At 40.8% G+C, this 25943-nt stretch overlaps 2 protein-coding genes across 5 annotated transcripts; one reads left to right on the top strand and one right to left on the bottom strand.

Moving 5' to 3' along the window:
* Nucleotides 1–678: 678 nt before the first annotated feature.
* On the top strand, nucleotides 679–10656 carry slc45a1 (solute carrier family 45 member 1). Of its 4 annotated transcripts, XM_086085977.1 has the most exons (11): nucleotides 679–846; nucleotides 1558–2005; nucleotides 3002–3094; nucleotides 3325–3549; nucleotides 4419–5242; nucleotides 6254–6407; nucleotides 6769–6945; nucleotides 7015–7220; nucleotides 8240–8465; nucleotides 9925–10000; nucleotides 10337–10656. In XM_086085977.1, the coding sequence occupies exons 2-10, from the start codon at nucleotides 1582–1584 to the stop codon at nucleotides 9963–9965; spliced, it is 2370 nt and encodes a 789-aa protein (XP_085942103.1). In that variant the 5' UTR covers nucleotides 679–846; nucleotides 1558–1581; the 3' UTR covers nucleotides 9966–10000; nucleotides 10337–10656. The 4 variants fall into 4 exon arrangements, with proteins under 4 accessions (XP_085942103.1, XP_085942104.1, XP_085942102.1 ...); XM_086085978.1 differs by lacking the exon at nucleotides 9925–10000; XM_086085976.1 differs by having other exon boundaries at nucleotides 9925–10656.
* A 516-nt stretch (nucleotides 10657–11172) lies between these two features.
* Nucleotides 11173–14541, bottom strand: LOC147167411 (uncharacterized). The gene is made up of 5 exons (XM_086088162.1): nucleotides 14331–14541; nucleotides 13705–13791; nucleotides 13305–13371; nucleotides 13092–13168; nucleotides 11173–12061 (listed from the first exon to the last, which is right to left on the bottom strand). Exons 1-5 carry the CDS (start codon nucleotides 14379–14381, stop codon nucleotides 11990–11992), a joined length of 354 nt encoding a protein of 117 aa, XP_085944288.1. The 5' UTR covers nucleotides 14382–14541; the 3' UTR covers nucleotides 11173–11989.
* Between the last annotated feature and the right edge of the window lie 11402 nt (nucleotides 14542–25943).

Here is a 25943-nt window from a genome sequence, read left to right as displayed (position 1 = left end):
CGTGATTTAATTATGTGACATATTTTTTTCTTCCATGTAGGCTACATGCTACAATGTGACAAATACATGACATACAGTAGCCTATTCATGTGACAATTTGTATTTGTATTTTTTCATGTGCATTCTACAATTTGAGATGTGATATATTAATTTGAAAAGTCTTTTTTTTATCGTTTTTAGTTTTTTACACTGTATTTTGATTTTGTATTAGCATTTATTTTGAAAACATATTTTCCCTAAATTAGTAGATGATTTATGTCTTCTTCTTTTTTTTTTTTTTAAAGAACATGACGGGTATGAACATTCTCAATAAAATTATGATTTCAATTTTAGATAACTTTTTAACGTATATTTATCTTATTTTAAAAATAAATATTTCCTCCAAATTATTACGTTTTTAAAAAAGGCACTACATATTTTTTATTTATTTAAATAATGCATTTTTAAACCAATAGCTTAGTTTTTTTTTTGTTTTTGTTTTATGTTTTCTCAAAATAGGCTACATATATTTTATATATAATTATTTCATTTTTTATTTTATTTTTACATTATAAGTATTTTTCCTTAAATTACGTATACGGAGCAACAATTTATGTTCAGTTGGCAATTAAAGATAGACGTTCGGCGGTGCTGATGTTGCAGGGAGGGGCGTGACGTCACGGGAGAGACCGGCAGGAAGACGCTTGTGGTGGGGAGGAAAAAGGAGACCACGGAGTGACTGCATCAAAGGAACCTAAACAGCACCTATCATGGCTCCCATAATCCATCTAACGCCTCTTTTTATAAACCACCAAGGTCGATCTGTACCCACCGCGCGGCTATAAATGACGAGACATCCCGACAAAGGTAATTATCTATTTTTAATTTGCGCGCCCCTTGTCTTTTTTGCGTGGTCTAATATTGCGTAACTACTAAATCGATGGATTGTTTTGAATGTGATCGGTAAACATGAGCTTGTCTCTGCATTGTGTTGTGCGTCATTAAATCCAGCTTCCTGCATGAAATATTGAAAAGGAAACAGGCTTCACGATGCCGCATACTCACTGGGCGAGCACATGGGCAATGCGCAGCTACATGCGCATTGGTTTCTGCAGTGTCCTCCTGACCGCCCCCCCCCCCCACCCCCTACCTACACCCGCCCACTTATGACCATGAGCAATGACTTCTGGGGCCGGACAATGCCTCTATTTCTGCCAATAATACGGATTATTGATTATTGAAACACCTACATGACCGGATGTGGCAAGAGTACTCACACTCTGTATGCATAACTTGGGTAGAAATAGTACAGATATTTGTGTAAAAACAATGGTAAAAGTAGAAGTACTGATTAAACTTTAGTTCTTACAGTGAATAAAAGTGAAACGATGCGATGACATTTATTTATGCACAAAAGTAAAACAAAAATCTTGTTAATTATATACTCGCTTTGATTGTTTTCGCTCATTGAAAAACATACAATAATGATGTAACTGAAAGGAGGTACCTGGGAAAAAAAGTGAGGTACCTGAAACGGTGCTTAGTTGGCACCTCTGACCTTTACTCACTGTACCGCAGACTACAAGCTGCCTTGAGAGAGATATGTCATCTCCGGGCATGGGCACCCCCAGCGACCCACTCCTGGCCAGTCCCGGCATGGGGAGGCTCCCCTCGGCTCAAGAAGGACTCTGGAGGAGCTCGCTGCCCAAGACGGCCAGCTTCCCGACGTCCTCCACCCGACTCCTCAGCCACCGCGCCAACAACTTTCAGCGGCAGCCCAAGCGGCGGAAGCTGATCCGACCTTCGCCGCCTCCGCCGCCCAACACGCCGTGTCCCCTGGACAGGCTGGACCTGAGCGAGCTGCCCCCGAGACGCACCTTCCAGGAGTTGCTCTTCAACGGCTGCATCCTGTTCGGGATCGAATTCAGCTACGCCATGGAGACGGCTTATGTGACGCCTGTGCTTCTGCAGATGGGCCTGCCTGATCAGTTCTACAGTTTGGTGTGGTTCATTAGCCCCATACTTGGTAAGTTGAGACATGGGTGAAGACGAGGTACCACCAGGGTTTCACAAACTTGAGTTAGCTGGTATCTAGCTGGACTTTTTGCAGAGAGAAACGCGGGTCCACTTATGCCACAAGCCAATCATAGGGCACATGTAGTGGTAGCATTTGCATATGTATACATTAGGGGTGTCAAAATTAGTGTGCTAACTTTGAGTTAATTTTAAAGTTCCTTTAATGCCACCGATTTTTACTTGGAAAGCCTGTACTGGGGGAATTCCAGTCACACCGCAGCAGACACGTCCACATCGAAATTTGACAGTAATAAATTGAATAATAATGCAGATATTTGTGGCGTCTGGGGGCCAGGTTGTATTTTATAATTTTTAAAATGTGCAGAATTTCACAAGTTACTTCATGTTAAAGATAGCTCTTAATATGAAAAGAAATGCAATTATGCCATCTAGTGGCAGAATAATGACCTCAACACAAATCAATATCACACTTGTTTTTTACTGTACAGTACACCTTTTTAACTCAATTTGATGAATTATTATGGAATTACTTATTACAATGACTAAAAGATGCAGCCATATTTCTATTAATTTTAAAAATTTTCCCCTACTTTTATGTTAACAAAAAAATATATTTTATTGTACATTTAGAACAGATATAAAATTTCCAAGTAATGAAGTAATGCAATTAATTACGATTAATTTGTTTTTATTGCTGGATACTCCTAGTATACATACCGGTATATTAGGGTTGCAGGTGAGCTGGAACCTATCCAGCACCATATAGATTGGAAACTGAGCTATTATGTGCCCTGTGATTGACTTTGAACAGTCCATTGTAACGGAAACCAGTCCGATGTTTGTCAAAGAAGACAAACACCAGGACAACCTATGACTCACAACCTAGGGACAAAGCAAGAACATGCAAACTGGGCCCTCGATCTGGGAATCCCTTTGCCGTGCTTATCGGTCGTGTTTCTAATGTTGTGGTCGGTTTGTCTTCAAGGATTCCTGGTTCAGCCTCTCATTGGAGCTTGGAGTGACCGTTGCACATCCCGCTTTGGACGCAGGAGACCGTTTATTTTGGCTTTGGCAATAGGTAAGACACACTAGTGCCGCTGGGATTTAGTCTTGCGCTGCTAAGAAGGGACTTCAAAGAGATGTGAGAGCAGGCGGTTTGTTGCTTTTTTAATCCCCCGTGTGGATTAAGGAAAATATCATCCATGAAAAGCACAGGGAAATCATCTATTATTGAGCCTTCCTGTCACCTACGAGTACAGAATTTGTGGCTTTTCGCACCCCAAAACTAGTCTTCGTACTTACCTCCAGGGGCGTTGTTCGGCCTGACTCTGGTGCTGAACGGCCGGGACATGGGAGGAGCGCTGGCGGACACGGCGTCCAATCACAAGTGGGGTATAATCCTGACGGTGTGCGGCGTGGTGCTGATGGACTTCAGCGCAGATTCGGCAGATAACCCGAGTCACGCCTACATGATGGATGTTTGCAGCCCTGAGGACCAAGATCGGGGGTTGAACATCCACGCTCTGTTGGCAGGTGGGCTTCGTGCTGACTCATACTGGTGTTAATTTTATCAGCCATTTTTTCAATTTAGTCTCAGTTTTAGTCTAGTTTCAATCACGCTTATTAGAGTTTGAATTATAGTTAGTCAACCTCATCCCATTTTATTTAGTCAACTTTTAGTCGACTATACAGGTAAGTCGAGCATTTTAGGGCCATTTCATTTGTCTCGACCCTTGTGAGGACTAAGCGGTTAAGAAAATGAATGAATGGATAGTTTTAGTAAAAAAAAAACTGTCAACGTTTAAGTCAGGACAATCATTTGACCCTTTTACTTTTTTTTTTGTCAGCAGTGATAATTTCATCGCCGAAAAATATCCGTCATATTTTTACGACGAAAATGAAATGAAAACCAAAATAGAATCCATTCATTGAGACGATGACAAGACAATCTCACACACAATGGTATGGCTACAAGCTAGTAAATTAGCCAGCATTAGTTAGCAGTTGGACTAATGTTATTGTTGGAACAAATCACAGAGGTAGCAAATCCAGGTCCAGAAAGTAAAAACCCTGCCACAGTTTGGCTTTAGCCCCTGATGCTAGTTAGCTAGCTCCCTAGCAGGTAACCGAGCACCAATGGAGCTATCTCGCTAGCACCTGGGGCTAAAGCCAAACTGTGGCAGGGTTTCTACTTTCTGGACCTGGATTTGCCACCGCTGTGATTTGTTTCAACAATAACGTTAGCAGGTAGCCGAGCACCAATGGAGTTAGCTAGCTAACACCTGGGGCTAAAGCCAAACTGTGGCAGGGTTTCCACTTTCTAGACTTGGATTTGCCACCTCTGCAAATCCAGTCTTAATCACCATTGATGCCTTACTTTGTCCCGCCATCATTTGTCACAGGACTCGGCGGCGGCTTCGGCTACATCGTGGGCGGCATCAACTGGGACCAAACCCACTTCGGAAAGTCAATGGGAGGTCAACTGCGGGTCATCTACATGTTCACCAGCATCACCCTGGTGATCGCCACAGCCATGACTCTTACGAGCATCCCCGAGCGATCGCTGCCAAAGAGCCAGCCTTCCAGCAAAAACCATCTGAAGAGCCCCAACCTTCTCCTTCCTCCGTCGCCGCCCGCCCCACCGGGATCCGCACTGGCGGGGGACGACGAGGACGAGGAAGGTCACTACGGCTATCTTTTGTCAAAGTCGAGCCACCCCGACTCGTTGGCGCATTCCTGCAGCGCCAACGCCCGCCTCTGTGCCGGCCTCACTAGCCCCATATCGCCTATGAGCCCCCTTACGCCAAAATACGGCAGCTTTATAAGTCGGGACAACTCGATTACCGGCATCAATGAATTTGCCTCCTCTCTGGGGACTTCCTACATAGACAGCGTTCTCATAGACTGTTATACGGGGCAACAGACACCACAGGGCCTCCTGGCCCCCAACTCGATACCCATGGGTGACTCTCCTGCTCCAGATGGGTCCACCCAGGCAGAGAGGCAACCCGATTCGGTCTGTCACCCAGATACAGAAGATGCCCCGCAGTACCAACCAGCATCTCAGGTCACATCGGGGTCACAGCATGGCCCAGAACCACGTCGGGGCTCCTCTGCCGGAATCCTGAAGCGACCTCAGAGTTTGGCACTCATGGAGGAGCCCATGGCGACCCAGATAGTCGGGATGGAGAACGGACGCAGGAGAACTGTGACATTTAGCCAGCAGGTAAGACTTAAATCTGAAATCAACCCACAAAAAAAAATATTGACAATAATATGTTCTATGCAGCCCCATTAGTCTAAATACGGTATTTTGGTTAATTTTGTGTTAGTGTCCAGCCGTTTTTACCAATATCAGAAGGCGGCCATTTTGCCACTTGCTGTCACGTGAAAATGACATCCCAGTTGCTCAGGTTTCAGGTAACAACCAATCACAGCGCAGCTTCAGGAAATAGGTGAGCTGTGATTGGTTGTTGCTTGAGCAACTGACGTCCCCTTCAAAATTCACATTTATTTGCGGCGGTATGTGTTCATGTGCGCAGATCGCAAATTTAGCTGTAATAAGTTTTGCTCAGACCAACCAATCAGAGGAAGGAAAAATGCTGACATCATTGAGGGCCAGAATGATTTTGAAATCAGATTAGTGAAAGAAAGAGTCCCACTGCTAATATAGCTAGCGTTACATCAGCAAGCAGTACAGGGCTGTGCAAGTAATCGAAATTAAATTACAATTTCAATTATTACACTCCACAATTACAAAATCGGCATAATCGTAAACAAAAATATAAGATTATTAATACTAATTTTGAGTTGTTTAAATGTATATATTTGCACCTTTTTATTTTAAAATGACTATTTTAATAAATCGTGTTTGGTCCAAAAGGAACTTGCATGATTATAGTGTTTCAAAGAAATTAATTTGTCTTAATTTTTTTTTTTTTTACATCAGTAATTTTTTTTCTTCTTTTGAACCAAAAAAACTAATGATTGTCCTGTGGCTAATCGTGATTTCAATTATTACCAAATTAATCGTGATTAATATTTTCTACATAATCGAGCAGCCCTAGTACAGATTCTGAAGGCCCTGAAGTCAGCATTTATATGCTGATATCTGATTGGACGAAAATAAACTACAAAACGAGGAAAATCAAATGCAATTTAATGGAACGAATATTAGTGAATGTAATGTATTTTAACCACCCAAACTCCTATTTTTGCGCGTGTTTGTGTGCTGAAGGTTGCAAACATTTTGCTGAACGGCGTGCGCTACGAGAGCGACCTAAGCGAGAATGCTGTGACGGGAGAATCCCAAATGTCCATGAAACTCTTGTGTATAGCCATCTACCGGATGCCTCCCTCTCTGCGCAGCTTGTGCACTAACCATTTTTTGGGTGAGTAATTGAAATGGACACAATTTTTTTTTGTTGTTGCTGTTTTGAGATTAAAGCGGCTCAGTTATTTGACTAAAATCTATCAATTTTCTTTAAATCCCTGCAAATGTTACTGCAGTTTCCTGAGGAGTCCGAATGTCTGTATTATACTGCCCTCAGGTGGCCAAAGTGTGCACACCAGGCAAAAATAATTTATTTACATTTTATTTAATTACTGCAAACCATTAATGACTGTTTTTGCAAAGTACAATATGATCGATATTAATCTTTATATTCAGATTGTGTTGATTGTCCAAGGTTCCACTGTGACATCCATCCAGGAAGTCCCACTTATGGTATATGTCCCACTATGTCCTCGCAGGCTGGCTGTCCTTCGAAGGCATGCTGCTCTTCTACACGGACTTCATGGGCGAGGTCGTATTCGAAGGTGACCCCAAAGCGCCCCACGACTCCGATGCTTACCAGCGCTACAACGCTGGGGTTAGCATGGGTTGCTGGGGCATGTGCATCTATGCATTCAGTGCTGCTTTCTACTCAGGTCGGTCTTCGTGTCACATTATGTCATCTAGTTCTATCGTAACCCTATCGTCATCTTGTATATTTTCAGCCATATTGGAGAAACTGGAGGAGCGCTTCTCTCTGCGCACGCTCTACTTTTTCGCCTACCTGGCGTTCGGCCTGGGTACGGGTCTGGCCACGTTGTCCACCAACCTCTACGTGGTGCTGTCGCTGTGCGTCACCTACGGGGTGCTCTTCTCCTCGCTATGCACGCTGCCTTACTCACTGTTGTGTGAATACTACCAAAGCCCTCAGGTCAGTCGCGGGATTGTTGGTTTTTTTTTGGGAGGGGGGGGGGGGGCTAGCTAGCTAAGTGCACGCTGTAGTAGTAGTTAGTAGTAAAAAGGGGCCAAATAATTATAACTAAGTAATTGACAATCTGACTGTGTAAAAGTGGGGTCAATAGAGTGCCAGTGTAGGTCACAAAAAAGAAAGGGAAAAAAAACTGAAATGGTCCAAAAACAGTTTAACGCAATATCTCTACTACATAGTTCTCACTCTTTGTACATTTCCGGCAATTATCTTCAAATGTGTTTTTATGTATTTTTGAAAGAAATCTCTGAATTCACTTTACAGGGTCTTTAATGTTTATACTGTTCCTATGTGCATTACTCCAATTGGCCAGGAGGTGGTGGTACAGTTCTAAATATAGACCTGCATTACACATTGCTTTGGCTTTTTTATTTATTTTTTGTGAGGCGCTACCACCAAAGTTCACCAGCCGCCGCAAGATGTCCCTTCTCTTTGTTGGTCTATTTAAAACATTATTTTGGAGTGTGACTACCATGAAGTCATTTTTGCTAGGCTACATCATTCTTCACTGTCTAAAATGCTAAGCTAAGCGAGTGTGGTGATGTCATAGTTCATTTCTCACTTTAAAAACATCCATCCGCTTTCTTAACCGCTTATTACTCACTAGGGTCGCGGGGACTTTAAAAAACATTTGCGTCAAAAATAACCCAAATTTGGGTTCATTTTAACCCAATTACTGGGTCACAAAGTTAACCAGCCCCACACTTGGATCGGCGCATGCGTGGTAAATATAATTGGACAACCTGATAGCTCAACAGTGGATTAATTTGACCCAACAACTTGGTTACTCGAAGAAAATCTGACCGAAAAAAATATAACCCAACACAAACAACAAAGCAATTGGGTTAACATAATTAGCCATACAAAGCAAAAAATGGTTCGTCTGACCCAAGGATTTGGAAAATAATCCAACACAAACAACCCATGAATTCTGAAGTACTCTCTGTACCTCCGCTTTACAGTTCTGCGGCTCATCCGAGGAGGGCACCCGGCGCGGGATGGGGGTGGACATCTCGCTGCTCAGCTGCCAGTACTTCCTGGCGCAGATCTTGGTCTCGGTGGCGATGGGACCCCTGACGTCGCTGGTCGGCGGCGCCCAAGGGGTGATGTACTTCGCCAGCCTGATGTCGTTCGTGGGCTGCGCGTATTCGTCCCTCTGCGTCGTGTACCAGCTGCCCGCCGCGGAGGGTGAGCCCGCCGAAAGCGAGACGCGGCCGCTGCTGGCGCAAATTTAGCTCCGTCCAGATAGGACGCATCCTGCCGCGCACTGTACAGCGCAAGCAGACATTATTTTACAGCACTCAAGTATACAGGCAGACAAACATTGTATTCATACTCATCATGTACCATGCATTTGCATTCACTTTAGCATTTTCTATAGCATCTCCTTAGGATAGAAATCACTGCTTTACAGCAGGGGTGGGGGAACCTTGAGGCAGAGCCAAGCATGAGCATGTAGCTAGGCTAGCTGGCTGAGCACGCTAACTACGCCTCACGTTAGTAACGTAACCGCAAAATGGGATGGGCGCAAAAAGCCACACGTATTTTTCAAAGGTCATTCATAAATTGGGTCAAAACAAATTAACTCATTCACTGCCATTGACGGCTATAGACGTAAAAAAAAAAAAAAAGAACTATTTCTATTAGTTTCCATTTTTTCCCCCACTTTTGTTAACAAGAGTATGACAACATAAAAAAAAAATATTGTACATTTAGAACAGATATAAAAATTGTGATTAATCGTGAGTTAACTATTGAAGTCATGCAATCAATTACGTTTAAAAAATGTAATCGTCTGACGTCCCAATTTTTTTATAATCTTTTCTTTTTTTTAATTAGGGCCATCAGGCGATTAAATTTTTTAATTGTAATTAATCACATGACAACTAGTTAACTAAAGATTAATCAAAAAATGTATATCTGTTCTAAATGTACAATAGATTTTTCTAGGTTTTCATACACTTGTTAACAAAAGTGGAAAAAAAAAGTGAAACTAATAGAAATAGTTCAAATAAATTTTTGACGTCTATAGCCGTCAATGGCAGTGAATGAGTTAATAAAATGTTTTAAATGTAAACTCATCAGCTTAAGTCTCTATTTTCAAACGTTTTCGGAAAACAAGAAAAAACACAATTCAACAAACAAGAATCCAGTTGCCTTGATACAACCTTTGTGGATTTCCATGACTTGGATGACTGAGAATCTACACAGACGTAAAGAAAACAAGAATATATTTTAGCAAGCACATTTTTCTGATACCGTGACAGTAAGTAAAATTGATATTCAGCTAACAAAGCTAAATCCTTCTTTTACTTTTATTATTCAATTATATTGGAGTTATTTAATTGATTGATATTATATATTATATTTATCACGTTATTTTTTTTAATTTATTTACAATAAATTAACTGATTTAAAATAAAATAGACATTATAAACGTAAAAATTATCCATTTATTTAACCAATTATTTCATTGGATTGATGGATTAAAAAAGAAAAAGAAAAGTTACATTAATGCAAAAAATAAAACAGGACTCTAAATAATGTAATGTGGTCAAATTAAGGAACAAAGTGGGCCACACGTAGCCTGCCCTTCCCAAAAATGTTGCTTAACGAAGTCGACCCAGAGCATATCATTATTTTGCAGAAATTAAGCGACAGGAAGTATGCGTGAGGATTCTGGACTGACTTGAACGCTTTATCCAAAGCCTGCATTTATTCAGGTCAGTTCCCTTTCATTCATCCATCCGACCATTTTGAACAGCCCTCATTAGGGTCACGGGTGAGCTGGTCGTCCCCCACCCCTGACTTAAGTCTTCACATGACATTTGCTTTTTTTTTTTTTTTTTTTTTAATTGGTTCTCTTGCATGAGATGTCATGTGTATGAGTTCCAGTAGCATTACAACACACACTTAAGTGGATGTATGTATGGGACCCCCGCGCCCCCCAAGTTTCCGTCACTTCTTAAAGCCACGATGCCGCATACGATACGGTCATGCTGTGACCCTCCCTCCTGGCCAGCCAGTGTAATAATGGCAGTCATTCTTGTCATTATCAGGAAGAGGAGAAGTTGAAACGGGGGTGTGAGCATCAACATTGAGAAGAACACAAAGAGAGCCCTTTCCTCTCCTGAAGGTGGACAACACTGAGCGCCAATAGACTCTTTTGGGTGCATTAAAGCCAGCAGCAAATATCACATTGAAATCCATAAGGAAGCCATTTCTTCTCTTCAAACACAGGCAAACATCCTAATTAAACATGTAATCGAAACCACCATTAATTACTGCTGCCTCAGCAGAATGTCAATATTTGACTATATGTACACAAGCAGCTTGCTTAAAAAATAATGATTGTTACAATACTTTTGTTTGGTATGTAAAAAAAACAACTTTTCAAATAAAAATGTTTTTTTTTTATTATACCCGTGTCAATTGTTTCTGCACTACCCATTCATGCCACAAGGAGGAGCCAGAGGACAAATGTAGTCGCATCCTTCGCCGTTGTTTTCATCAGACTTGCTGTTTGGAATAATTTCCTGCTCCCTAATCTCTAAATTGATTTCTATACTATGGACTATATAGTTCACAAATAAGTGAAGTGAAAAATAGTTTCCAAGTATTACTTGGGAATGGTATCAGGCATAACCTATGCACACTCACTATATAGAGGGCAATTCTGAGCCCAAAACTTGTCCTTACTTGCTCTTTACTGCTTCTTGGACAGACATTTTGATGAAGTGGGTCAAGTGACGTCATTTAAACGAGGAGCTCTCATTCAATCATGTCACTACGCACACAATCAGTTAAGGCAGACACACCGCTCAAGACAGGCTGTGCACATTGACATTATTTAAGACAAACGCAAGTGTACACACTAGCACACAAGAGTAGAAAATTAAGTAAAAAGACATTTTATTTCATTTGTTTTGAGAATATACAAAGCAGTGGCTGAAGTAACCAGATGTCTCGGCTGGTTGTTAAAGAGGCAGTCATGGACACAAGAGCGGGTTACTCAGCCATAAATGTAAACTCCTTAAGAAAATGACAAAAAATAAAACCAAAACGTGTAAATGGTACAAACTTGCGTGGAATGCATACAGAACGAACGAGACCAAAGTGTTAAGATTTAAGAGGGGTTAATTAACGTCGGCAACACAACAGAAAGCCCACCCCCCCTACACCAAAATGGCAGCGGCGTGGAGGCCCTTTATATGAGCACCATCTGTTATGCGAACAGGGCGGCCAAGGATTAACTAGCAGCTTAAACACCAACAAAAGATTACCATCAACTAATAACGTTCGTTATTATTATCATTATTATTAGCCCCTGCTTAAAACTTATCTTTGGTCCTTGACACGAACGCGAGCAGCTGCCTGAACGTTTGAGCAATTGGCTGGTCAGAGCTGACTTGATAGAGGTTGTGCTTACAAACAGAAGCAAGGAAATGGAAATCAACTCTCATAGTATGGCCCCAATTTGCACACACATAAAGACCAATAAATAACATCTTGTAAAAAAAGAAGAAAACAAAAAGAAAGAAAGAAAAAAGAAAATGAAAAAAGGAGGTGGGCCACAATGTTTCACAACTCCAGTGCAATGTGAGAACATGGGAGCAAAAAAAGACAACAAAATAAAACAAATAGAAAAAAAGCACAAGCTCTACAACACCGTGTTGACCAGTAAGACTGAGCTGCATACAAAACTGCAATTTTTAAGCTTTCACTTCCGCCTCTTTAGAGTCGCCATTCTCCTCTGTCTTCTGTTTTTTGGTGTCCGTTTTCTCCTAAAATGCAAATAGGAGAGCAAAATGTTAATGAATTGTTGAAAACAAAAGGATCCAGACATTTTCTGAAGTGTTGCCGCTGAAATGTAAATCTGTAGAATTAATTGAAATGTAAAATTTTCAAAATTAGAGGTAAACGTGGAAAACTCAATTTGGGATTTTTGGTGGAATTCGTCACACAGGACTTTTTAAATTTTCATGTCACAACTATTTAACCTTTTTCCCCCGCGTTTAACAGATTTGAACTAATTGTGAATTAATTTGATTTCTCGGAAACGCGCTAAACTATTTTGGGGAGCTAGAATGATTTGGAAAAAGTGAATTTGAGGTGTTTTTCCTCACCATTAATTTGAACAGGTTTCTTGAGCAAAATACACATATTTGAGGATGCTCTAAATGAGCGAAACAGTTCAGGAAGTTGCATTATCAGAAATCTGAAAATAATGGCAGGGGAAAAAATTTGTGTGCAGAACAACAAACACCATGTTAGAATGTTTTTATTACAGTATTTAATTGGAACTGTTTGCACGTTGGTTAAGATTAGAGATGTCACTATCAAATATTGTTTTAGAATTGATTAATCGGTTCAAGTTTTATTTTGCAATCAAATGTATTACAAAGCCCATTTTTTCAAGATCCCCGTTTATTAATCAATATTTGGTATTGTTTAGTGATAAAAAAACACAAACAAACAAACAGCTAAACAACAAATAAGCAATATCACACGAGATAGATTGCGGTTGTACGCACAAACGTTTTAGATTTTTTTGAAGAGGGGTTTCAATGAGTTGAGAAATGCATTTGTTGAATATATCCATTAATCGGGGAATATTATTACAGAAAACTTATTTTGAAGACATTATGGGTGGGGTAATTAAAGTGGCTTGAATTGGCTGAGAAATGCTGAATTCATTTAATTTCTACATTAAGACTTGTCGTCTTTTTGTAAATTGGTTGAGAAACTGTTATAAAAAAAAAGAAAGGCATGAAATATTGTGACGGTGAAGTGAAGACGGCACACGTGACCCACCTCCTCTTCATCGGCAGCACGCTTCACAGGCTGTGCATCCGTCTCCTCAGCAGGGGGCGCCTCTTCCTCTGCTTTCTCTGGAGAGAGAAAAAAAGGACAGTTCGCCTCTTTTAGCGTCATTCAGACAAACAGGAATGTCAATTCAAGGGAATGAGACAAACAACAAGAAATGCATTTAAAACAGAGTATGAGGGAGAAAAAAGGGGTACCTACCATCTCCGTTCTTGTGCTCGTCTTCCTCTGCCGGTTCCTCAACTTTGTCACTGTGGCTCGCACCATTCTGAGGGAGCAAAAGGTCAAATTTATAGTCCCGATAGTTGGAATAATCCTCGACGGACACACCAAGGAAGAGGGAAGGGTGTATGGGGGTGTTTTTTTTTTTTTTTTTTTACTCTCCAGGGGATTAACAAACACCAGCAGCAGCCTCTCTTGGAAGACACCCCCAGTGGAGGCTTGCCAACATCTGTGCCATTTTCCACAAGGCACACAAAGAGCACGCGGCTCAAGCAGAATGGCGACACCTGCACGACGAGGGGGCTTCTCGCCATAAGACAAAAGACCCCCCCACCCCCCCCCCCCCTCTCTCCCCCCTGAAAGCAGTCAGCAAACTCACAGTGCCATTAGCAGGTGCGTCCCCGTTGTCTGTCTTCTTCTTCTTCTCCTCCTCCTTCACTTCAACTTCTTTCTTCTCTTTCAGCTCCTAAAATGAAAACCAAAAACCAAGCTGAGACGATGAAATTGTCGCAGTTTTCCCTTCAGAGCTCGTGTTTTGCCTTTACATCAACCGGGCTTAAAAGCTATGTCGTTTTTAATCGATTCATTTGTGAAATAAATTGAGTTTTTTTTTTTTTTTGCCTCGTTCCTCGCAGCGCACGCGCGTGAGCCGTGAAAAGCTTCTCGCGCTTTTCCCGCCCACAGCAAAAAGCACCGGCTGCTTTCTTCTCCTTGCTTTTGTCTGTTCGCCACCAAAAAAGACACCCCACACGCCATTTAAACGCCCGATTTTCAACCAATAAAGACACACGCTGCTTAAACACATTAAAGGACGACCCCTACTCGACGTAGGCGTCGAATTGTATTTTTTCATGGCCATTTTAAACGCGATACACTTGCAAAACCGCCATTTTATCTCCAAAACTGCAAACTACTAGTGACCCGTAGCTAACATTAGCAACTTTATCAACTTCTTAACCATTAAAAGCGACAAGTCGGCGTGGGTATAAAATGAATGAAACGCACCTTGGCTGTAACCTCTGCAGTTGCGGTGGTGTCAACGGCTGTATCGGCCATGTCTACTTTGACGGCGAGTAGAGTGAATTTGATTGTTTAATTCCTGTTTTTGGCTTTTTGTCGTCGTCGTCGCGGATACTAGTCCAGTGACGCCGAGAGAGAAATGATGTCTGCCCGTCTCCGCTTTTTTTCTGTGGGAGCCGCTTGAAAACCACTCTCGTTGGAGGCAGAAGCTCAACTCGGCGCTCGATTGGCCGGTAGCGATGCGTCTGGCGTCTGATTGGAGGAGTGCCACGTCAGTTCTACAATAAGCACCCGCCTTCTACGTCTTCTCATTGTTGATTGGTTAGCGGTTTTAAAGCACCGCTTTGCTATGATTTTTTTTCGTTATTCTGGTGGTTTTAATTCAAACAATAGATGGAAGTTGTTAAAGTTGCCGTCGATCTATTGATTGAGCGAACTTTTCATTGTTTAAAAGTTTTATAAAAGGCAGGATAAAGATGAGCTTGTGAAACACGTGGCCAAGCAGACATTTTTTTGTATTCACTTTTTTCTTCTTCCTGCTAGCACGCTCTGTAGAGATTGGTGTCAAATTACACTTAAGGAGGAACTATGTAATGTAAAAAAGAAAGGTTTGAATCGGTTGAACATTTCTGAATTTCTACATTAAATTGAGATTTTTTTTCTCCCTTTGGAAATGTGTAATTCTTTACAACTATTTCTGGATAAATAAATAAAAAAACGTAATAATGGTTTGGATTGCTGGGGAAAACAATCTAAATTAAGCTCAAACTGTGATTTAAGTTATTCCATTGTATTTCTGTTTATAGATTGTATGAAATGTCCAATACAAAAAAAGTTTTAATAAAGCAGAATAGGGGAAAATTTGTGAAACATGCCCTTCCTTCAATGGTAGTCATCTGTGGGGTTTGGTGTCAAATTACCTTTAAGGTGGAGGAACAATGTTAAAGGAGAATAGTCGCACTAGTTGGCTGTGAAAGGCCTACATTTAGATTTGAAATTGTGATTTAAAAAACATTTGTCAATTAATTCAAATAATGGATGCAAGTTGTTAACATTGTGGTGCCTTCTATCAATAGATTGTTCTAATTTGAACAAAAGGAAATGGTTGTGAAGCTTTAAATCCTTTTTTAATGTTAGCAATGTGTCTGTGGAGATTGGTGTCAAATTACACCGAAGGGAAAAAAAAATGTTAAGTAGCTTAACATGTGGAATGTTTTGAATTAGTTGAGAGATTGTGAATTTGAGGTGAATTTGTTGAATGTCTCATGAAAAATGTGGATGTTTTTCATTAAAAGTAGATTTTTTTTTGTTAGAATGCTCTGAATTTGTTGAGAAACTGATTAAAAACAATTCAAATTGGTAAAATGAGCATATATCAATAGACTATATTAACTTTGGAAAAGTAAAAAAAAAAGGGGTGGAATGCGCACATTTGTTTTTTTCTCATATTTCTATTTAAATGTTAGCGCTCTTCCTCTGTGGAGATTGGTGTCAAATTACGTAGCGTGAAGGATTAAGTCAAGATGTGAAAACCATGCCTGTGACGGCTGACTAGTGATTACTCCTTTTTAAATTTCACTCATCTCATACAACCCATCTGTACAATAATCACCACTAAAAGCTGCGTAACGATGACAAACTGCAGTTGAAAATGCACAAGTGTACCAAAATGTGTTAATTTGCACGACTTATTTGTTCCTTGTGAGTTAGCCATAGCCATTGATAGTAACATTTCCAAATAGTATGTTGCCAACTCAAATGTTTCATTCACCATGCATTTTTGAGATGGGCATGAAATGTTAATTTTTTGCATTTTGGACCTGTTGCAACAGGAAAAAGAAAATGCAAATTTGAAGCAAATTGCTCTGCTGCAAGTACTTATGCAAAATGAATGATTTTGCAATTTAGTGTAAATCTAACCTGTTTCTTTTCTTTTTTTTTTTTTTTTTACTTTCTTTTTTTTGTGACAATTTACCGTCAGTGAAAACATTATGAAACAAACAGCCTTCTTCCTGTTAATGACTAAGCCTTATAACTCGACTGGCCTGTTTTTTTCCCCGTCCTTAACTTTACTTCCGTTTGTCTTCAACTGGCTCATCCAACTGTTAAACCAAAGGAAGTGACAACAGGCGCCCGCACGGCCTCACGCGCCCGTCGCTTCACATGAGGCCTTGCGCGCCGAAGGCTTTTCACTTTGACATACCAAGCGGAACAAATAGTTTTCATAGCAGATGCGACTCTGTAAATGTTAATGCCATGTCACCTGTAATTATTTTCCACAGGTTAAAAAAAACAAAACATCTACCATTTTTTTGCTAGGCGTTATTCAGCTCAGGCCTCTTTCACGCTGCCTGTAAAATGCGGCCTTTTCTGTGTTGCAGCTCTGTAGAAACAGCACTGACGCTGAAAGGAAGCAGACCCAGCTTCAGTGGTTGTATCCGAAGACTCTTTTACACAAACATCTAGAAAAATTGTCAGTAATCGAGGCAAGTATCTGTCTTTGCCTTTTTCACAGCGCTGAGCGGGATATTGACGCAACAGCGCGATCTTACGAAGAAGAGCCTACGAGCTCACTCGGTTGGTAGCTGCAGATTTTGAGGAGATTGGGTTGCTTTTATCCGCTGGTTAATTATTTTGGCCCAACAGATCGGGTTGAGAATTGTTTTTAAGTGAGCTGAAGCTGGTCGCTATTTGTCACTTTTTGGGAGGGCTGAAATTGAAGTAAATTTAAAGGAACATTGTAAGATAAGATGTTGGTGGTGGCTGAATGGCTCAGTGGGTAACACCGTTGACCTCGGACACAGGGATGGGGATCAAACCCCTGTCAGTCTATGGGAAATGGGTGGGTTGTGTCAGGAAAGGCATCTGTAAAAGGTGTGCCAAACGTATCATGGGAGTGACTTGCTGAGGGGAAAGTTGCTTGATTGGATATAAAATTAGTATTATTTTTAACCACAGATATACTGATAACCTGGTAACCCATTTCTTGGTCGCTTTAACTAATCAGTATGGGTAGTTTTTAGCCCTTGTTGGATCAAAATCTTGACACCCCCCCGCTGGGTATAAATAACCTAGCATTGGCTCAGTCCCTTTGGACCCTGGGAAGAGTTAGTTAAAATCACCCAATTTGGGTTACTTTTAAGCCAACAGTTTTAAGAGTGAAGTTATTCTCACGAACTAACCCTGGTATGCGTAATATGTAGCAAAAGGCTTGAAAAGGACTTCCAAAAAAAGCCCTCAAAACTTATCTTTGTGACACAAGATTTTCTGTAATCAACCAAAACCATTTAAAAAAATGTATTTATTTATTATTATTATTTTTATGTGTTTCTTTTTTATATTACTTATTGTATTTTATTGACTGTTTAAAAAAAAAAAGGTTGCTTTTACTATATTTTATTTTTAAGACGGTGTGCGGATCTCAATGTGCATCGCTTTGGAAACGCTTGTTTGTAAAATGTGCTATAAAAATAAAGTGGATTGGATTGGATCAAAATTGAGTGGCTGTAAACTGGGCAACAAACACATTTTTGTGTGTCTTTGTTTCCCATTTCCCCAAGATAGGAATGTGCTCATTGGAAAGAAAAAAGTGCAGGGCTTCCACTAATTGCATCAACTACATTCATTTAGTTGTATTTTATTATACTGCTTTATTACCAAACCTACTGTTTTCAGAATTCCCTCTCACACTGCTTCTGATACAACCCCAGCAGCCGGAAAATCCACAAGTTGACTTCAAAACGCCATTCCATGTTGATACCTTATACACAGATCACAGACACAGGGGTGGGGGGTCATTAAAAACTGCCTTTGGACGTCAACAATTCATTTCAGTGCAAAAGGCCCGGGGAAATGAACGTCTGGTGTTTAACTTCACGCCCAAGTTCCAATATTGCAAAATTCCCATATACTGTACATCGGAATTGTTAAGCTCTAACACCACTTCCTAATTGTTTTTCATCCCCCTATGGTGTCATTTCAGGTTATACAAAACAGGGGTGTGTAAAAAAAAAGGATTTAAATGTCAACTTTAAGAGGCAGTGCAAAAGCGCGAGAGACATAACAGAGGCAGGATGACACGTGTCATAGCAGATGCTGGTCTGGACATCAGGCATCATCTGATTGCGCGATGCCGTGTCACTGTTTAAAATATTCGCCGGGTTCAGAGTTTTATGTTGCAAATTTCGCAAGATGTCTGTTTAAAAGAGGCTTAAGTTCATGCAGTTGACTGCAGCATATTAAATTACATTACTGTAGTCTTACATTCCAAATATATTTGTTTCAAAATGTTTTTAACTCAGCCCAAGCGGGATATCTTGTCACAAGCGTCTAATTTTAGCTCGTCTCCTGGGATCCTCACCGCCGTTTTTTTTCTTTTCTTTTTTTTTTTTAAATCGCCTCCTCCTCCCCGCTGCTGCTGCAACCACAGATTTCAAGGAAGCCTTCTGGGCCATAAGCCTATTTAGTGACTCACCTCACATTCAGAAATATAATTACGAAAACTAATTACATGCAGAGTTCAAAGGCGTGTGCGCCTGGCAGGACCTCTTTCGTCACCGAGTCAGTTGGATTGCTCGCTTGTACACAAGAAAGAACATGAATCTTTTTATTATTATGAAACAATTTGACTAGTAATCTGAAGGCCGTTATTCATTTATGAAAAAATATGATGCAACTATGTAAAAAATTACAGTAGTCCTCGGCCCCAATACACAACATTTTGAGGTTACCACCATACTTACTGTTTACATTTGATTGTTTTTCGGCCTAGAAATGTTTTTCGTACAAATACAATATTTACTGGAATTCTGACTTTACAACTGCACTGACATAATTAAATGACTGGCGCACTGTGACGTGTCAAAATTTGCGTTACATCAATAGGTATGGAAGTCCATCTTAAACTGTACATTTAGTTAAAACGCACAATTATTTATATCCTGGCAAAATGTTTAGATAAAATGCATGATTATTTGAAATAAGTGAGTATGGCAGGAAATGGCCCAAGAAATTGTGTTTTTACGTTTTGTAAAAAATGTTGTATATCAAAATTATTTATAATCTCTCTCAAGACATTCATATCCAGCATTTTACAGTCTGGTTCAGAAGCCAGAAGAAACCTAATTGAACATATAACAATTAATTGAAAATTTTTGGCTTTACTTTGTATGTCTCTTCATAAATTTTGAGGTTACGAACAGGACGCACTGTACGTTAGCCCCTATCCCACTGAACTACGAACGTTGTCGAATATTGCGAATGTTGAACTCGGCAACATTCGCACATTTTGAGATTGTCGTCTGTGACATTACCGACATATTGCGAAATAATTGCGACATATTTGCGACGATTTCCCACGTCTTTGCGACCTTTGAGACAACACGCACATTTTGTGAAACTTGATGACGGCGACAAATTGCAACACGGTTTTGTATTTATGGCCTAGAAGTGTTTTTATATAAACACTGTAATTTTCACTTAACAGCAGTACTGCATTAGTGCAAGTATCGACTACACCAAATTCCGACTTATGTACAACATATTTGAGTTATGTTGTTGAACTGAACTTTGTTGGACACCTGCACATGAAATTAGCTCGCTATGTCTATCATGAGTGGACCCACAAAAAAGTCTCAAGAAACTAGGCCTGAAATAAAAAGACACAGAAAGTCTGCCATTTTGGTTTGAAACGCCCATTTTTCAGTCATCTTGGCCATTTCCATGAATGATCCCTACAAAATTTGACCCTATAACATAACTCCACACGGTCTGAACTTGACCAAACGCAAAAATAAACTGAGGACCCCCTGTATCTGTGACAAGCACGTGCAGTTCATCTGAGGTTTTATTTGGGCTGTATCTTACCCAGGCCTGATGTAAAGCCTCTGAAAAGTCGTATTGATGATAATACTGCCTCTGCAAGATCTAAACCTTTTAGGAAAGTGCCGATTGCATCGCTTCTAATGGCCTGAGTGCCTACGATAGAGACATGGGAGTAACTCAGGGATGGCAGAAGGCATTACTCACGCTCCACTCTGGAAGAGTGGAAAGTGGGCACCAATAGAATCAGGCGGGTGAGTGGAGGTTGGGGATGGAGGGGGTAAATTGTGAGATAATTTCCTCTCCTCCTCATTTGCCTACCGCAACTTGTTTCCATCCGTGTTTGTGCAACTCAATGGAGGGCCTGTGTGCAGCCTGTGTGCAGGTAGCCAAAAAAGAAAGCAAAATACTTGCAATTGTGCAAACTGTTCAGCTTTAAACCACTTTTTCCAGTTGCACGAGAGAGAGAGAGGGGGGGGGGGGTCATATGGCAAGAGGCGAAAGGAATCATTCACAAAAGACAGGCCTCTCTGTGTTTTGGAAGTGTGGAAATATTATTTCAAGACCCCCAACTGTTTACCCATATCATGACATGATACAGGATGGCAAGTAGTTTTAAAACGCCTTCATTTTGCCTCCATTTTTTGAGGACAAAAGGCCTGACCTGACTTGTGGAATGTCAGTGCTCCGAGCAAACTGGGGGCCCTTCAAAGAGCAAGGGTCAGGATTAGGGTTGGGGGGAAGGGCAGGTGGGGCTTGATAATTGGAGGAATTGGTGGCTACAATCTGAGCTCTTTTGTTTTGGACAGTAGGGGTCCCGCATGGTCTAGCGGCCTTTCTCCTGTTGTCAGGCGAGTCCTGCGGTGCTCGAGGGACAACATTAAGTTGACTTCTCACTGGGAAAACGATGGGATTGATTGATAAGTGTATTACTATAATGATGTCGAAAGACAATATTTTATTTGAATATCTGCATAGAACAAACAAAACAAATGATTATAGTCACAATAAACAATAGAGAAATACATTCAATAGGTTTAATATTGGGTTGAGATTGGCATCAAAATCAATACTTAAACTATAGTATTGTTAAGCACAGTGTGAGTTTTTAGGGTTTATCCCAATAATAATAATAATAATAATAATAAAAGATTAGGGTTATATACCACATACGAGAGTGAGAGCGCTTAATCTTTACGGTGCCTTCATGCAATGACGAATTTGCAAATATTTCGCACTTAAGCGTTGCCTTTCTATCGAATGTATTTGCTTGAATTTGGGTAAACGTCGGAAAAAACCTCTAGGGCAAGTTCAACTCACTGGAAAAAAACAAAATGGCCTTAAAACGTCCCCTTCAAACCAAAATGGCAGACTTTCTGTTTATTTAAACACGGATGTTTGAAATATTTTTATGGGTCTACTCATGACAGACATACCTATGAATTTAATATCGCTAACTAAGTGAAAGTAGCTTTAGAGGATGAAGTTTGAAAAATTCTGGGCTGCTCAACTGACGGCAGGATTAAACAAGCCTGAAGAATTTAGCGAGTTTGTGTAATTATTTTACTTGTCTTGTACAGTGGTTAGCTGTGGTTTAAAATAATAAAGAAAGTTGCAACGTGTGAGCAACACCATCATTTGTCAACTCAAGTATGTTTTTAAGTTTTTAAGAAAACACATGCTTGTAAACCAAATCTAGTGTGGCTCAGGAGACGATGTCTACATTCCCCAGGCGTGTGTGGCTCTTGTTGGTTGGCTTGCCTTTTAAACGTTGCTTCCAAGGATTAATGCTTTGATGGGGCTTTGCAAACTGCTGGAGTGTGTGTGCTTGGAAATGCTCCAAGAATTTGAAAAGGATTTAAGATGTGTTTGCTATCGACTTAAAAAGACTTTTGGAAAAAATGTGGTTATAGCTTAGCTTGGAGAGTTAAGGAGGAATTAATAAATTGTCTGGCTTGAATACCTGACTATTATAAGGACAATTGCAGTTAATAGAGCTGTTGATTTCTGTTTATAACTTGGTTGCTAGTAAACCTAAATGGAAAACAGAAGGGTAACTGCTTTTTCTTTGGCTTTTTTTGTGATACCGCCACAAAAGGACATCCCTACATTTTTGTGAGCATCTAAAAGATAGTTTTATTTTATTTATTATTATTATTATAATTATTATTTATTAATATGTATTTTATATATATATATATATATATAATTTATTTATTTATTATTTAATATTTATTTATTAGAAAGTTTTATTTTTGTTCTTTGTTGGGTGTTTTTGTGGCATCAGGTTCCTTGGAATAACAGAGGAAATCCTGAGAACCTTCCTCTTGCTCTTTGTAGGATGAGGTAAAGCACCAAGGAACAAGCAATACTATTACTTGGACAAGTTTGTAGACTGTTACCATGGCAACACTCCCAAAACAGCTATAAACCAAGAAGTCACCTATGAATTCCTGCCATGGCGCATGTCCATAAAATGTCTTACTGTATGTTGCTGGTTGTCCTATAGTGAAGAATAAAAAATAAAAAAGTTGCAGTGTAATATGTCTTTCTCCTCTGTGAACTACTTGAGATGAGCGCCAACCACCTTCTTCACCTCTTAGCTCCACCCTCCCGGTGACTGCGTGTAAGTGGAAATTTCCAGTAATTCCAAGAGCATGATGAGAAGCACTCCTCCCCCTAGTCTCCTCCTCCTTCCCCAATTTTCCCGCCTTTCAGCTTTACCTGCCCCCAGACCTCATGGCCCTTCACACTTGCAGCCATGTTGGAACGACTTCATGCCGACACCAAACATGAGATCCTAAGTTTCATTTCAAATGTACGAACCCATGTTTAGTGCCTTTAAACAACTGGGCTCTGTTGACACTCCTGAGAATATGGAGTTTCCTGTGATACTGTGAATAATTCAAGAGGTTCGACTACTTCAACATTAGTGATGAACAATCGTTTGTTTGGCATGGTACAGCAGATGGTGCATTTGCATTGTGTGTGTTCCTCTAGTGGATTGGACGGACTGGTTGTCGCGCTTCCACAAAGGAAAATGAAGAAGAGAATCAAAAATTGTAGCAAATATGTCAAATTGAGTAGTTTTGAGTGTGGAAAACAGCATGACATAGATTAAGAGTCTTTTGGCAAAAGTTGAAGAGAAATTTTGAAATATCACTTACAGTATGTAGCGTACATCAAGGCTCAGCAACCTTTTGAAACTGAAAGCTACCTCTTTAGTACTGATTAATGTAAAAGTTTGAGAAACATTTCTGAAATAACAAATTTGCTCAAAATACCTTTAATTGTATATCAACCATAACCCCATTTATGTGAAGACACTGATCCTGTTAATGATTTCTCATGCTGATTAACAATGATTCACCTAGGTAGGAAAAAGATAAACACTATCTTTCTAATCCTCTTAAAGTTATACATTTTCAAATGATAACTTTGACAACATTCTTAAGGAATCTCCCATCACTGGTGAGGTATTTTTAGAACACACACGTGGCTGCGGGCTATTCATGTAGTCTATGGGGGCTGCCTTGAGCCCCCTCAAAAAGTTTGGACAACTTTTGCGCACTCACTTCTGCAAGAGGTTCGAGCATTCACCTCATGCAACACTGCAACAAGAGCAAGTAAGCGTGCCTTGGCTGTGCTGTACAAAAAAAAACTTCAAATAAAGACGAGAGGCAGCTGGAAAGGAAAACTTCAGCGTGTGCGCTCATGGCATGAGGCGCGCTGACCTTAGCTCCATTGTGCAGCTCCAACAAAGCGCCATCTGCACAGCAACCACGGCGAGGGAGTCGCACACATGGGACAGAGGCAAGGGGGGAAGGGTCATGGGCGGATTTTAGAATTGAAAACCCACAACAACAACAAAAACATGAATAGAAGCTAGAAGTTATCAGAAAACAAGGGCATGACTCTTTCTCCTCTGTCAGCTAAGTGGCAGACAAGAGCGCTCCAGGCCTAATCACTCAAGTGCATATTTCCTGTTTGCAGCGTGATACAAAGAGGTCAAACCGAAGCCAAGTATTACGCTACAAGGGTAAGGTTTTTGTTGAAACAACTGTTCCGCATGCGCGCCGCTATCATGTTCGATTGCGCTGAACACAAAGACAAAATGGTGCCCGGGATATCTGCAAAGATCTCCAAATGTTTCACAGGTAAAAAAAAGACGACAGTCGGGATTGCTTAGCAACAGCGGGAAGAAGAAAAGCAATACATGAGGGAGAAACCCGCCGTGCTGCCACCCAGCGGCCAACATTTGGCACGTTGCAGAATAATTTATAGAAAAAGACAGAGATGCAGAGCACGATATTTGCATAGATAAAGATTGACTTGATTGGGGGGAGGGAGGTGGGAGGCGAGGGGACGTTTGAAAATGTTTTTCCGGCCATCTGATAGGCTGGGAAATGCGCTCATGGCGCGCGGTTGCCTAGCAACATCCCTGAGATGTGGGTGAGAGGGGAGAAGGGAGGGTGGGAGTGTTGGTGGCGGCGGTGGCAGTAGCAACGGGGGGTTGCGCAGGGGTTGTGTTATACATACGTCAAGGGGAGGGAAGGGTTCTGGGTGCGGGCTGAGGAAACTACCTGGCAACATTCCCAAATAAACAAACAGGAGGAGGGCAGCAAGGGAGACCGACCAGGAAGTTTTTTTTTTCCCTTCAGTCTAGGAGGCAACGGTGTATTTTCCCTCCCCAAGAGCAAGACGCTGCTGAAAGATGCATAGAGGTCATGCAAGGACGCTCAGAAGGTGACTTCAATGTCAAGCGTCTCCACAGAAGAAAAGTGAAAAATCCAGACAATCAAGCCAATCAAGGTGTGCAAATAGGAAGTTGCTGAGCAAGAGGAGAGGATAGTGTGTGACTGTGGACAGGACTGCGAGGGGTGGGGTGGAGATTTCACAACTCCCGCTATAGGTAGAGCCTGCAGGAGGAGGTGGGACGAGGCGGGCATTGAGGGCTCTTTGTCAGGAGCAGGAAATGAGGCTTGTGTTGCGATTAAAAAGGGAGGGTTTCTATGGAGATGCAGGGCCGTGTGCAGGGAGGACGAGGCGGAGGAGGGGTTGGCGGCGAGAGTAGAATTTCAAAGACGGCAGCCTTTCCTCCAGCATGTTTCCCTGCTCACTGTTTCCACGGCGCCCCCTTTTATCTGCTGTAATCTGTTTAGGCAGAGGCTGTAAGTGGGTTTATTTTAAATAAACTCAACAAGCCATCGCTCGACCAGTCGCCAATGTTAGGAGGAATAGTTACACATCCTAAAAAAAATAAAATAAATCTTTAAAGCAACACGAGCTCCAGTCGATTACATCAGATTGAGCCATTTGCATGCGCTCTCGTTTGAAGTATTTGGGGACAGTATTTCAGTGATATTGCCACATTGGATTTAAAATTTTAAAAAGTGTAGACTTCTAGCTTTTGTTTAACCCTTAAGTGATCTTATGGACAATGTGTGCCACTAAGTTGTGTATTTTCAAGACATTTTACCCAAGCATGATGCTAAACTAGAGGGTGCTATAGCCACCGTTGGATAGTTCTCCCAAAAAGTTGCTTCAAGCCGTTTATTTTAAATCCCAGTGGAAGTCAAACTAAGCAGGAAACAAAATAAGAATTATGTCTTGTGTATTTAAAACAACCACGTGTCTTAAATATTAGTCAAGTCCCTTTAGCTTCATGCTAACAAGCAATGCAAAATACCATTGATGGGCTAATGAATAGAATTGGTGACACGATGATAAGGATTTAATTTTTTTAGGCCAATTACATATTCTACATTCTCTTTGATT

Source organism: Leptonotus elevatus, chromosome 10 (assembly GCF_054856555.1).
Source record: "Leptonotus elevatus isolate MCC_2025b chromosome 10, RoL_Lele_1.0, whole genome shotgun sequence".
Lineage (NCBI taxonomy): Eukaryota > Metazoa > Chordata > Actinopteri > Syngnathiformes > Syngnathidae > Leptonotus > Leptonotus elevatus.
Note: the sequence above shows the minus strand (reverse complement) of the source record. Positions and strands in the feature narration are given on the sequence as shown.

Coding starts and splice junctions, on each gene's coding strand:
- slc45a1 (XM_086085975.1), top strand. CDS start 1,582: ATGTCATCTCCGGGCATGGGCACCCCCAGCGACCCACTCCTGGCCAGT. Junction 3,095..3,324: donor TATTTTGGCTTTGGCAATAG/GTAAGACACACT, acceptor ACTTACCTCCAG/GGGCGTTGTTCGGCCTGACT. Junction 7,221..8,239: donor AATACTACCAAAGCCCTCAG/GTCAGTCGCGGG, acceptor TCCGCTTTACAG/TTCTGCGGCTCATCCGAGGA.
- LOC147167411 (XM_086088162.1), bottom strand. CDS start 14,381: ATGGCCGATACAGCCGTTGACACCACCGCAACTGCAGAGGTTACAGCC. Junction 13,372..13,704: donor ACGCACCTGCTAATGGCACT/GTGAGTTTGCTG, acceptor TTGCTCCCTCAG/AATGGTGCGAGCCACAGTGA. Junction 12,062..13,091: donor GTGCTGCCGATGAAGAGGAG/GTGGGTCACGTG, acceptor TTTGCATTTTAG/GAGAAAACGGACACCAAAAA.